The sequence below is a fragment of the Cydia amplana genome, chromosome 23 (genome assembly GCF_948474715.1).
Source record: "Cydia amplana chromosome 23, ilCydAmpl1.1, whole genome shotgun sequence".
In the NCBI taxonomy this organism is placed as follows: Eukaryota; Metazoa; Arthropoda; class Insecta; order Lepidoptera; family Tortricidae; genus Cydia; species Cydia amplana.
In genome coordinates, this window is record NC_086091.1 from 9332307 (window position 1) to 9345603 (window position 13297).

The 13297-nt window shown below is 40.4% G+C and overlaps 1 protein-coding gene across 1 annotated transcript in view; it reads right to left on the reverse strand.

Moving 5' to 3' along the window:
- LOC134658666 (protein enabled) overlaps window positions 1-13297 on the reverse strand; it is a 41772-nt gene that overhangs the window by 5732 nt on the left and 22743 nt on the right. Inside the window, exons 9-12 of the mRNA XM_063514319.1 lie at window positions 12014-12193; window positions 9781-9957; window positions 2071-2173; window positions 136-227 (exon numbers count right to left, since the gene is read on the reverse strand). Coding sequence (XP_063370389.1) covers window positions 136-227; window positions 2071-2173; window positions 9781-9957; window positions 12014-12193 — 552 coding nt within the window. The remainder of the gene's footprint in view (window positions 1-135; window positions 228-2070; window positions 2174-9780; window positions 9958-12013; window positions 12194-13297) is intronic.

Sequence of the window (13297 nt, forward strand, 5' to 3'; positions counted from 1 at the left end):
CCCGCACTTTACTGACGAAACGCTTCTAACAAATTGGCAATACATCGTGACGTCACCATGTAACGTCAGAACTGTTAGAAGCCGTCACCTCAGGTCGCATTGAGAAAATGATTATAAAAGTACAATAAAACATACCTTAAGTATAGTCTCCTCGCTCGCGGAGCCGAAGCGCTTGCGCACCGAACGCGGCGATTGAGGCGCTTGCGTGGCTGGCGACTCGGAATTGGCTGTAAACATAAATAAAAAACAATTTCACATTTGTATAGAAAGTACTTCTATCTTATTTTATTAGATTGATTAGCGTCAATAGAATAAAAAAAAAAAAAAGTCATTTATTGTCGCAAAACACAGTAACAAAATAAAACAAACAAGGAAAAAGAAAAAAGACACAATAAGCACATAAGTCCAATAAGGTTGCTGACTGTATAAATATATATATGTTTAACTATAACTATGTAGAAGGAGGAGTTAATTTGAACGTGACGTCGTGTGTGCGTAATAGATGTGTTTCATCATTTGCCTTTGCATCTATTGCAGAGGATCTATGGTGTAAAACCGGAGAGACAATGACCTCTCCACGGACATTACACCGCTTGGGACGGAATTAAGGAAACGTAGGGATGCCCAGCACCTGCATTCAACCCCCCCCCGGCTTCACTGTCTTATCCCACAGGAAAGGCGAGCCAATACGTGTGGCTCCAGGAATCTGGTTGGACCCTGCTCGCGCCCTTTAGAATCGTGTCGTTGATCGGGTCGCCACTTTCCCGAATGAAGGTTGATGGAGGCGATGGCTGAGATACGCGTCGTACTCGTGAACGGGTGCCGTTTGTGGAGACGGGTCTGTTTAAGCTAACACGAGCTATTATATTTAGTAACTTTATTTTTGAGTATAATTACATGGACACACCTCATTCGGTTCTCGTATGCTATTTTATTTTTACTATCATTTTCTTTAATTTAATGAATGTTTTAATTAGGTATACAGGATTTTGACTCTTGGAGACCCTATACATCTCTAAGGATAATTTGATTAACTACTATATATTGTAATCTTTTAGTTATGATGACACTTAGAGACATTTACATCTCTAAATAATTTTAGATTATAGTTTTTGTATCTTTGTGTTTTTTTTTCAATACTATTGCGTTTTTTGTAATTCGACATTTAGAGGCTTTATACATCTCTATGTTAGTTTGATTTGATATTTACGGCTTAGTTGTATTTTATAATTATTGATGTGTTTTTTTTGCTGTATGTAAATTCCATATTGACGTGTAAAAGTGCCCTTGTGGCCTATTTGCTGAATAAATGTTGATATTTGATGTATTAATTTTGAACTTAATTTAATAGATTGATATAGAGATGCGCAAAACGCTTCACTGAGTTGAAAATATTGATTCATATCTTCCGCTATATCACTCATTTCGCTCACTTCGCTCAGTGGATCTGTACACTATATTGTTCACGAATGAGTAGAGGGGAATGTCAATCAATCAGATACACACAGCCATAAGTGCGACCAAGATGGCGAATCACGCGATACAATCCCGCCACGTTTTTCCAACAGCCTCCGAATTCTTCCGAACGGCTCCGAAACCTATTCGCATAGTCTTACTCGCTCACTCGCTCGTCACGCTCGGCCGGCTCATTCGAATCATGAGTGGGATTCTAACTAGTTACTACGATAGTTAGATCATTAGTAAGTTGAAGAGCTCATTTAAATCACTCACATGCGAACGACACATATCTAATTCTCTAATTTCATTGGAACTATTAAAACTTATAGAAGGACGGACGAGGAAACAAGCTAGAAATATTATTAAAAAATACCTAGTTAAAATGAGAGGGCAGTGCACCGAAATCACTTAATTACGGTCTTGTCTATTATGTACCTAATCATTAAAATTGAATTTGTAAATAATTTAAGACTCCTTAACTCAAAAATCTTTTTAAGTTAAGATTAGTAGTTAAGTTTAGTATGTAATACAATGTCTTTTTACTGAAATAAACAGTTTAAATTTTAATATTTTTTTTTATCAATAAATGTGTTTAGAATCGTGTAAACTTACGCGTAGTGCCGTTACAGGTGTTAGGAAGGCGGTGTGGTAGCGTGGCGGCGCGCTCCCACGTTTTAAGAGGTGTGGAGTTGGCGCTGTTATCGCCTGATGACTCCTGAAACAGGTTTACAGGTATAGTTTGTAGCTTTCTAATAGAGCCCGAAGGCTGATCCTATTGTCTATTGTTAAGTAAAACCGCTCGTGCCACGTGCCACAACCACCTGCATAAAAAATCGGTACTTCGGTTACTGAGTGCCGGCGAGTCGAACGCTACAGAACCAGTCTAAAATGTGTCATCGAGATGCGTAACAAAGGCGCGTTATCGGAGAGCGCACCTACACTGGTTTTTTGAGCGTTGGACTAGCCCGCGCTCAGGTGCCAAATAGAATAATTAGGACCCTATTTTGCAGGTAAGTAGCACGTGCGATTTTACTGAACAATGGACAATAGGATGGGCCTTCGGGCTCTACTAGAAACCTACAAACTATACGTTACAATTTTTACCAAAAGGAAAAAAAAAACACTGGCAATTTATAGTTTATTTAGTGGAGCCGGAGTGCTTGTGAAAAACCAATAAAATCACTTCATTTAACTATTCTCGGCATGAATTGATTCTTTCGGTTCTTAACAAACACAACCCTCGCTACGCATCCTGGTGGCACGCTCATCTGTGGTGGAAACGCAGCCTTTTGTTATAGCTCTATTACAGTAAAGTAAGCCATACTTGGCACTGAGGACTCTGTCCTCCACGTTTGTCACCGTTAGGTTACATAACATCGATGACTTAGTAATCTACGTTTGTCACCGTTAGGTATATGTGACATGGGTACACTACATAATTCCGAAATATTTAATACCGAATTTTAGAATATCTAAATCGAAAATCGGGATTATGATAACCGAGGTTATGAAAGTCGGAAAAACATATTTCGGAATATTTGGGTGTTCCCATGTGACATTTGTAGTTGGGCATTTTTTTATATTTTTGGCAGATTTTGAAAAAAATTGGTAGGTTGAAAAGCTTCCTATTTTGGTCGAAATAATCACGAAATCCAAATTGGGAACAAAAAAAAGTATTAAAACTCCGACCGAGTTACGGAAAATTCCATACGTTTTCCGTAACTCAAGAGAAGTTTTTGTAGAACATCAGTGAAATGCGCTTATGTTGATGTTGTACAGAATAGGGAACTTTATCTATCCACCAAATTTAATCAAAATATGAGAAAAATGAAAAAGTTACAATAAAATCATCTTTTTTTTGAAATTCTCTTTATTTTGAAAAAAAAAATGAATAAACTACAACAAAATCATCTTTTAATTTGAAAAAATCTGAGAAAAATGAAAAAACGACAACATAATCATCTTTTAATTTGAAAAAATTTGAGAAAAATGAAAAAATAAAAAAAAAATAACTACAACAAAATCATCTTTTATTTTATGTGTCGTTTTTTAATTTTACTCCGATTAAGATTGTGTGCATCATGCAGTAGCGATGGGCGAGTCGAGTTATCTGATTCGAATAATTCGAATCAGTCTACAGATGAGTTAATTCGAATCAAGACTATTGGCAATTCGAATCAACTCGACCACTAGCTAACTCGGCGAAATCGCCAACTCGCCGAGCCAACGCTATCACACTGCTACTAAGGCCATTCAAAAATAAACCTTAATACCGTAGCCCGAAGTCTCTTTTTACAACAACTGCCGCTCGATTCGCCATCTCAACTCGAGTTGGTACTATGATCATTCAAAAATAAACCTTAATTCCGTAACCCGAAGGTTCTTTTTACAACAACTGCCGCTTGATTCGCTATTCCAAGTATACCAACTCGAGTTCACTGCTAGTATGGCCATTCAAAAATAAACCTTAATTCCGTGCCCTGAAGGTTCTTTTTACAACAACTGCCGCGTAACTCGCCGTCTCAACTCGCTCCGCGCCTGTGCCTGTGACCTTGTCGCGAACCACGCGAATCGTCGAGTCAACTCGATTTTGAATTCGAATCAGCGGCCGAATCAATTCCAATGATTCGAATTGAAAAAAAGTGGACTCGTCACATCGCTAGCTGCCGCCCGACGACGACTGTTCACTCACTACACTGCACTGCACTTCCTACCTTTTGTAATGAAACACTTTCTTAACAACTTAATACTCATTTATTCCGAAACCAAATTGACTATATACGGGGCTGTGGAAAAATCTTAACAGCGCGAAGTAGCCGACAGAACAGCGACATCTATTGTGAAATTGGGCAACTGTAAAAACTAAACATTACTACATTCAACAGCGACGACGGGCCCGAGTGCTCCGCGCCGCCCGGCGGGGACGCGTCCGACTGGGCCGAGACAGCCACCGCTTGCTGCAAGTGTCAGTTACTGCTGGTCAGTAACTAACACATGAAAAAACTACAACAAAATCATCTTTTAATTTGAAAAAATCTGAGAAAAATGAAAAAACGTTAACATAATCATCATTTAAGGGGACGGTATATGACGTTTTCGATTTAGAGCTCACTTTGTACAATCAATTTGTTCAAGAAATGTTTAATAACTGCATTAAATTATACGTAAATTTGATCACGAAGAAGCCGTGTACCGGCTCTTCACGGCATAATATTTTTTATTTCCTGTAATTCTCTACAAATCGACACTAAAAGTATCCAAAAATCAAAATATGGAGTTCCGTTTGAGCAACACGCATTACAGTTTTGCCTTTAACAGTAATTGAGTTGTTGTGTGATTTTGAAAGCTAGATAACTAAACTAGCAAATTATTATCTACTTATATTTTTACTCACAAATACAACACAGAAATTCAATCCCAAATGTAAACTTTCGTACAATTTCCATACATTGACGACATCACTCAAAATTCTTCTTCGAGTCAGATGGCCGCTGGCCTTGGATCGAAGCAGACGTGTACGTCGTCGTAGCTCGTTTTTGACGTTATTTAGACATTTCATCATATACGCATACGAAAATGTATACCAGTAGATAAATTGTATTTCAAAAAATAGGGTAAATAAATTTATTTAAAATTTGATTTGTTGTTATTTACAGGTCGTAACGATCGAAAACAGCAGTAAACTATCCTAAAACAATACGATTACAATTGAATTTAAGTAACTTGTTCCTTCAAGACCCGCTTAAAATGAAAAAAGTTTAAAGACTCGTTTTACTGATTGGGATTGATTTTCATTATGCTGGTATCAATTTTGCGTCATTAAAAAAAAGTATATGACTTCTGTACGTCAATGACATTTGATGTCAATTGTAATCTTGTATTTACGTTAGAGAATATTATATATTCATTTAAATATTACTTACCTATTAATACGAAGCGTAATTCGTTTAATACCTGAAAGTCTTAGTGTCTACACCTACTTTGTTGCCGTTCGTTCCGTCTATATGTGTGTGATTACGTGCTGTTCTCAATAATCAAGAAACAAGCCATAATCTTCAAGAATAAAATAACAGCAAGACCAGCATTTAGTACTAACTAGTTTTTGCGGATTTGGAGACAAGAGATGAAGCTTACAGGCTAATACCGCTGCGGTCTGGTTATTGTTATGTGTATATATCGAGTATTATATAAATTTACTATAAAATAACAATGTTTTATTTCAATGACATTATGTGCGTAGGTATGTATGTTTCGGTGATTATAAGAATTTTGTCCACACAATAATTGTGCAAAGCAGAGACTGCATCATGCTTTCTTTACGGTATAAGCGGTATGGTACCGTTATTATTTATCAATACCGGTTCGTTTTGAAGGTAAAACTATACCGGTTGAAATACAAAGTACGGTACCGGTATAAAATTACAGCAGGGACAACCATTTTTATAGGTGTACAGTCAGATGCAGAGAAAAGGTACGACCAGATAGATAATTGTATGCAGGGGTGGTACCTTTTCTCTGCAGCTAGCTGTACCTAAACCATCATTGACCGAGCGTTGGCGAAGGTCTCCGTTTCAACTTGGGCAAAAATGCTTTCGTATGTCCGAATTCTTCTCCTTTGCATATCACATTTCTCAACTGATTCTCGTGAAAATTCGGTAGTCCGATATAATTATTCGGTTTCTTTTTTTTTTGAACAATTTAAAATAGGCAGAAATTGTCATAAAGGACTTAAGCGCCAGTAGGGTCTGTGACACTTAAGACCACTGCGATTATTAGGTACTTACTGGCCCCTATTTCACCACGACCACGGTGACAGGTGCGACAGTTGTCGACATCACTGTTGCTGACGTCACAGGCCTCCATAGGCTACGGTAACCGCTTACCATCGGACGGGCGATGTGCTTGTTTGCCACCAACATTTTAATAAATAAATAAACTCCATTATATTGCCACTAAAAAATTCTTATTTTGCGAAGCTAATGACAATTGTCACAAGAAACACGGCAACTGTATCGAAATTGCGACACAGAACTCATTTCCTGTCAAGACTTACCGAAAATTCTTTGAAAAATCTTGTGACAATTGTCACAAGATTTTTTCGCGAGAGAAATGTCTGTTTTATCCGATATAATAAAGTTTTTTTTTAATAATAGGTACAATGACGGTGGCAAACACGAATACGGCCCGCCCGATGGTAAGCGGTAACTGTATTATTAAATTGTACAACGGGACTTAATCGCGTATCTAAGTTTTAAGATTTACCTCCGACGTTTCGAGGACGGCGTTGTCCCCGTGGTCTCGGAGAAGACTGGCTTAAGTTGACATCAGCATCTTCTAACCGCGCGAGTTTTTCGAACTACCCGCACTTGGTCTTGTTTATCCGCTTGAACGTTTTGCGGTTCCGTTGTACAATTTAATAATGTGTAAAAATCGTGAAAGTTTAAATCAGTGTTAGCGGTAACTGTAGTCCATGGATGCCTATGGCGTCAATAAGTGATGTTTTTGTCGTACCTGTCACCGTGGTGAAATAGGGGCCAGATTACGCCGCGCCGCGTGGAACGTGAGGTGCATTGGGGTAAATGCATACCATTCACTCAAGGAAAATAATCTCCCTTATAAGATCACTCGTGTGTCTGCCATCCAATTTTCACCGTAACTACTGGACTAGTTCAATTGAAATTTAGTACACATATGTCAAGTAAGGAAGTAGTAAGTCGGTGATCCGAAAATGAGTAACGTAAATAAATGAACTTTTAACTTTGCGGCGATTTTTGGTATCATGTGACATATCAGATATAATTATAAGTAGGTGAGCAAAAATGTACCATAACCTAACTCAGAATTGTATTACATAAATACATATACAAAAAATAGTTCAACGCCAAAAGATTAATGGAAGACCTATGTCCTATAATAGGTGAGTTGGTCTTAAACAAAAAATATGCAATAAAAATGTGTAACTGTGGAACCCATAGTGAATCCTACTCGTACATGCTCGGTTTTTATATTATGTACCTATAAGATATTTTCTACTTTATACTTTATAAGTGTACCTACATAATATTTACTTATAAGCAGTTGTCACGTAAAATATTTGTAGATTTTTTTGGAAGTATGTGTCACATCATCATCATCTTCCTCGCGTTGTCCCGGCATTTTGACACGGCTCATGGAAGCCTGGGGTCCGCTTGGCAATTAATCCCATAAATTGGCGTGGGCACTAATTTTTATGAAAGCGACTGCCATCTGACCTTCCAACCCATAGGGGGTAAACTAGGCTCTTATTGGGATTAGTCCGGTTTTCTCACGATGTTTTCCTTCACCGAAAAGCGACTGGTAAATATCAAATGATATTTCGTACATAAGTTCCGTAAAACTCATAATTGGTACGAGCCGGAATTGCAATGCGCACGCTCTTACCGCTAGGCCTCCAGCGATTTTTTTGAAGTATGTATAGCACAAAAAAAATATTTAGAAATGTAACATTTAAGGTAGGTAATTAAAATACGGTATAAACATTATTGGAGAAGACTTGGAGGAAGTGTCATACGGATCTACATTCGATGCGTGGAAAACAAGTTCTTTTGTCTAATTATAATCCATCGGCAATCACGCGAGCGCATAAAACGAAAATCATTTCTTTTTCACTCCCTAAAACTCCCTTAACCTAATAACAGTAAAACAAAAAATAAAATATAGAGGGTTACCAACCAGCCAAAGAATTATAAGTAGATATATGCACTTATCCCAACGCACCTCACGTTCTACTCTGCACGGGGTTCATTGCCGCTCCTACCGCCGTAAGTAACTATCAACACCTACATTATCAAGGCTACGATCGAAGATAATCGCTTCAGCACTGAAATAATACCGGTGGAATACCGGTATAATACTTTTTATTTTAATTGTATTAATTTAATAGTGAAACAAAAGGCGAATATACCACATAAAAGTAAATCGGTAAAGATATTAGGGGTACATTAGCCAACACTGTTTCCATATATTTTCAAATTTTATTTTGTCCGCCTTAATTAAATTTTGCACCCTGCCGGAACTTTATTTATTTAAATTCTCATTTAATTGATTTTGAGCCTTATGAAAAGTCGTATAGAGTAGTAAATAAAATTTTACATCTGACTTAATGACATCTGGTTTTATTCGGTTTAACTTTAGAAAACGCGTATCTCGACAAAGCCATAATGTAGAAAATTGTCAACAACCACATGAATTATTAGAATTTAAATACGTCACGTGTGACATGAACAGACAAGGAAAGCAAGATTAAATGTATTGTTTCTCTTTCTTCTTTCAATGGAACGCTTTTCCTAAAAGGAGGCCACTAAACTCAAAACGCAATCTTTAAAAAAAACTTGATGGGTCAGTGACCTGTCCCAGTAAAGTGAGGTAGTGTGCGTGAAGTGCGCTTGTGTGTGAAATGGGGTAAATTGACAGAATCTGAAAATTTACCCACCTCTACCGTCACCTTAATTTGAAAAAATCTAATAAAAAAAAAATAAAAAAAAAAAAAAAAAAAAAAAAAAAAAACTTCAACAAAATCATCACCAAAATCATTTACCAGTCCAGTTACCTCGGCGCGGTCGAGATGCGCCCGGCGGCGGGCTAGGGTGCGCTGCATCTCGTGCATCATGCAGTGCAGGTTGCTGTTGCCGCGCGCGCTGCCGCCCGACGACGACTGTTCACTCACTGCACTGCACTTCCTACCTTTTGTAATGAAACACTTTCTTGACAACTTAATACTCATTTATTCCGAAACCAAATTGACTATATACGGGGCTGTGGAAAAATCTTAACAGCGCGAAGTAGCCGACAGAACAGCGACATCTATTGTGAAATTGGGCAACTGTAAAAACTAAACATTACTACATTCAACAGCGACGACGGGCCCGAGTGCTCCGCGCCGCCCGGCGGGGACGCGTCCGACTGGGCCGAGACAGCCACCGCTTGCTGCAAGTGTTAGTTACTGCTGGTCAGTAACTAAAACATGAAAAAACTACAACAAAATCATCTTTTGAAAAATCTGAGAAAAATGAAAAAACGTCAACATAATCATATTTAATTTGAAAAAATCTGAGAAAAATGAAAAAAAAAAAAAAAAAAACTTCAACAAAATCATCTTTTAATTTGAAAAAATCCGAGAAAAATGAAAAAACGTCAACATAATCATCTTTTAATTTGAAAAAATCTGAGAAAAATGAAAAAAAAAAAAAACTACAACAAAATGTTTTTTTTTAATCATCTTTTATTTTATGTGTCGTTTTTTAATTTTACTCCGACTAAGATCGTATTTACCGGTCCAGTTACCTCGGCGCGGTCGAGATGCGCCCGGCGGCGGGCGAGCGTGCGCTGCATCTCGTGCATCATGCAGTGCAGGTTGCTGTTGTTGCCGCGCGCGCTGCCGCCCGAAGACGACGACGAACCCGAGTGCTCCGCGCCGCCCGGCGGGGAGGCGTCCGACTGGGCCGAGACAGCCACCGCTTGCTGCAAGTGTAAGGGTATAGTTTGTAGCTTTCTAATAGACCCCGACGGCTAATCCTATTGTCTATTGTTAGTAAAACCGCTCGTGCCACGTGCCACAACCACCTGCATAAAAAATCGCTCGTTCACTTTACCCAGGTAATTGAATTACAACTCCTATGGAAACTGCAATAAGATTCAAAATGAACTAATGGATAAGTTTTTTGTACCGATGTGTGTGGCAGTACTTCGGTTACTGAGTGCCGGCGAGTCGAACGTTACAGAACCAGTCTAAAATGTGTCATTGAGATGCGTAACAAAGGCGCGTTATCGGAGAGCGCACCTACACTGGTTTTTTGAGTGTTGGACTAGCCTGCGCTCAAGTGCAAATTAGAATAAAAAAGACCCTTTTTTGCAGGTAAGTAGCAAGTGCGGTTTTACTGAACAATAGACAATAGGATAAGCCTTCGGGCTCTACTAGAAAGCTACAAACTATAAGTGTAAGGCCTGAGTGGACGCTCGAAGCGGAGCGTTCGGCGGGGCGTGCAGCGTGGCGTCGGGCTCACAAGTAATTTGAGCAGCGTGCACTAAAGCCGCTACTATACGTTTGCATTTGTTTAACATGCACGCCGCACGCTCCGCCCCGCTGCACGCCCAACTCGAGCGTCCACTCAGGCCTTACATTAAGGGTTCAGATTCAGATCGTTTAATACGGTGTAAACGTACATGTCAACAACATAAACACACACACCGAAAATTAATTAAACCTAAAACTATACATTTAATACACACGTTAATTAACAGAGAAATGAGTAAAGGAAATGTCACAACACTAGTGTCACTCTAGTGTCACGTCTAGTCTAGACTAGACGTGTCTGAGAAAACATTTAGGTCCGGTTGCATCATATCATTTGTCGACATCATGATAATTCATTAAAATTCCACAACTGTTGTGTGACAGCTAAAATTTAGCTAACAAATAGTATTTTACTGTAACCTCCTAAGGCCCAACTATACAAATGCAAAACCCAGAATTTGCCACTGAAATTTGAAATTTGTGCAGGGAATAGAGTTGATTTTTATTTGTTTGAAAATTTAACGAAACAAAGGAAATGCAACTCTGTTCCAATTGAAATCGAACTGAATAAGTACTATAGGTAGGACCTTGGGCCTTAGGAGGATCAACTTAGCCAGCGTCGATGATAGTTCTTATAACAATATGGCCATCCCGATTTAAAGTAGTTCTCGGTAATATGAATTCTATCGACTCGGCCATCCTGACCTAAACTAGTCATTGGTGATATTCGGCCATCCTGACATAGGAGGGCCCGGGCACAAAATAGATACAGTACAGAAGGCAATCACATGTATGTACTTCACTTTTCATACCTACGCTCGGCGGTCGCTCTAGGGTTGTCAACTATGATTTATGCACAAAAAACTATCGTGGTAGTGGCACTCGTATCTAGTAGTGGCCGGGGCGGGGTGCTTACCTACCTACCTAACTGAGAACAGTTAAACAGAAGTTTAACGTTAAAACGAACCATCGAAATACAAGCAGATACCTACTTACCTCTCTGAAACCACTGGTAGCTTAAAAAACGACAATTCACCATTTAATGTTGAATTTAAACAACCGTCCGCTGAACAGTTATAATAATTTTTTTTTGTTTCTCCATTATTGCACAAAAAAGTTCACAGACGCGTATCTCAAGCGGATGGCACTCGCGCTCGGACTGGTCCCAACCGGTCCGAGATATCGTGTCCGTGAGCAGTGTCTATGTGTGCGTTGCTCGAGCGCACTTTGTATGTAGATTGATTTCTGTACTGTATCTGTTTTGTGGCCCGGGTGAGCGGTGACATGTTACCTTGGCTTGTCGCTTCAGCCTCGCCTGCTGTAGTTGTGCAGCCAGCCCAGACAGGTCGGGTTGCGCGGGCTGCGGGGGCGGTGGGGGCGGGGGCGGGGACGCCACTGCGGCGCCGGGCGGGGGCGCGACTCGGCCATCCTGACCTAAACTAGTCCTTGGTGATATTCGGGCATCCTGACATAGGAGGGCCCGGGTGAGCAGTGACATGTTACCTTGGCTTGTCGCTTGAGCCTCGCCTGCTGTAGCTGTGCAGCCAGCCCAGACAGGTCGGGTTGCGGGGGTTGCGGGGGCGGAGGGGGCGGGGGCGGGGACGCCACTGCGGCGCCGGGCGGGGGCGGGGGCGGGGGCGGACCCGCGGCTGAGGGGGCGGGGGGCGCTGGCGGGGCGGCCGGCTGGAAAACGAAATAAGTATTTCATTAGGGTTCCGTACCCAAAGGGTAAAAACGGGACCCTATTACTAAGACTCCGCTGTCCGTCTGTCCGTCCGTCCGTCCGTCCGTCTGTCACCAGGCTGTATCTCACGAACCGTGATAGCTAGACAGTTGAAATTTTCACAGATGATGTATTTCTGTTGCCGCTATAACAACAAATACTAAAAACAGAATAAAATAAAGGTTTAAGTGGGGCTCCCATACAACAAACGTGATTCTTGACCGAAGTTAAGCAACGTCGGGCGGGGTCAGTACTTGAATGGGTGACCGTTTTTTTGCTTGTTTTGCTCTATTTTTTGTTGATGGTGCGGAACCCTCCGTGCGCGAGTCTGACTCGCACTTGGCCGGTTTTTTTAACCTCTTAAGACCCAGTGTACTAACAGTAGAACATAAAGGACCATGGGCAACTTTGTATGGAGCCTGGACCCAACGCCAACAGAAATGAGAGCAAGGTCATTAGATAGGTATTTCTATGTACTTCATTTTGTTCTATGCGCAACAAGCGGAATTCCATTGCAGAACTGAGATATTGGTATTTTAGCCAAAATGTCGTCACCCTTATTACCTAGGCAATAGAGTCCAAGTAAGTAAATAATTGCTGCAGGGTAGATATTAGCGCACCGCCGGGCGAGCGCAGCGAATAGTTTGCCGCGCTCAACCAGCGATGGAATTGACAGGATGGGTGACGACCATAGACTAGGAATCCTCTAGACTGAGTTTAGAGCAATTATTTCATGAAACCGATGCTGCCAAAAATACGGGGGTGCGGGGGGACGAGGTGAGCGAATCCCGTGCCGTGATTGGTCCGTTCAAAGACACGGACCAATCACGGCACGGGATTGACTCGAAGATGGAGTAAAACTACCGTATAAGTGGCAGAGGGGGTAGCGCGATTCCTAGTCTATGGTGACGACATTTAAAATACCAATATCTCAGTTCTGCAATGGAATTCCGCTTGGTGCTCATAGAACGAAATGAAGTACAGAGAAATACCTATCTAATGACCTAACTCTCAACTCTGTTGGTTTTGGGACCATTTTGACGCATAATCCTTTCTCTGGTTCT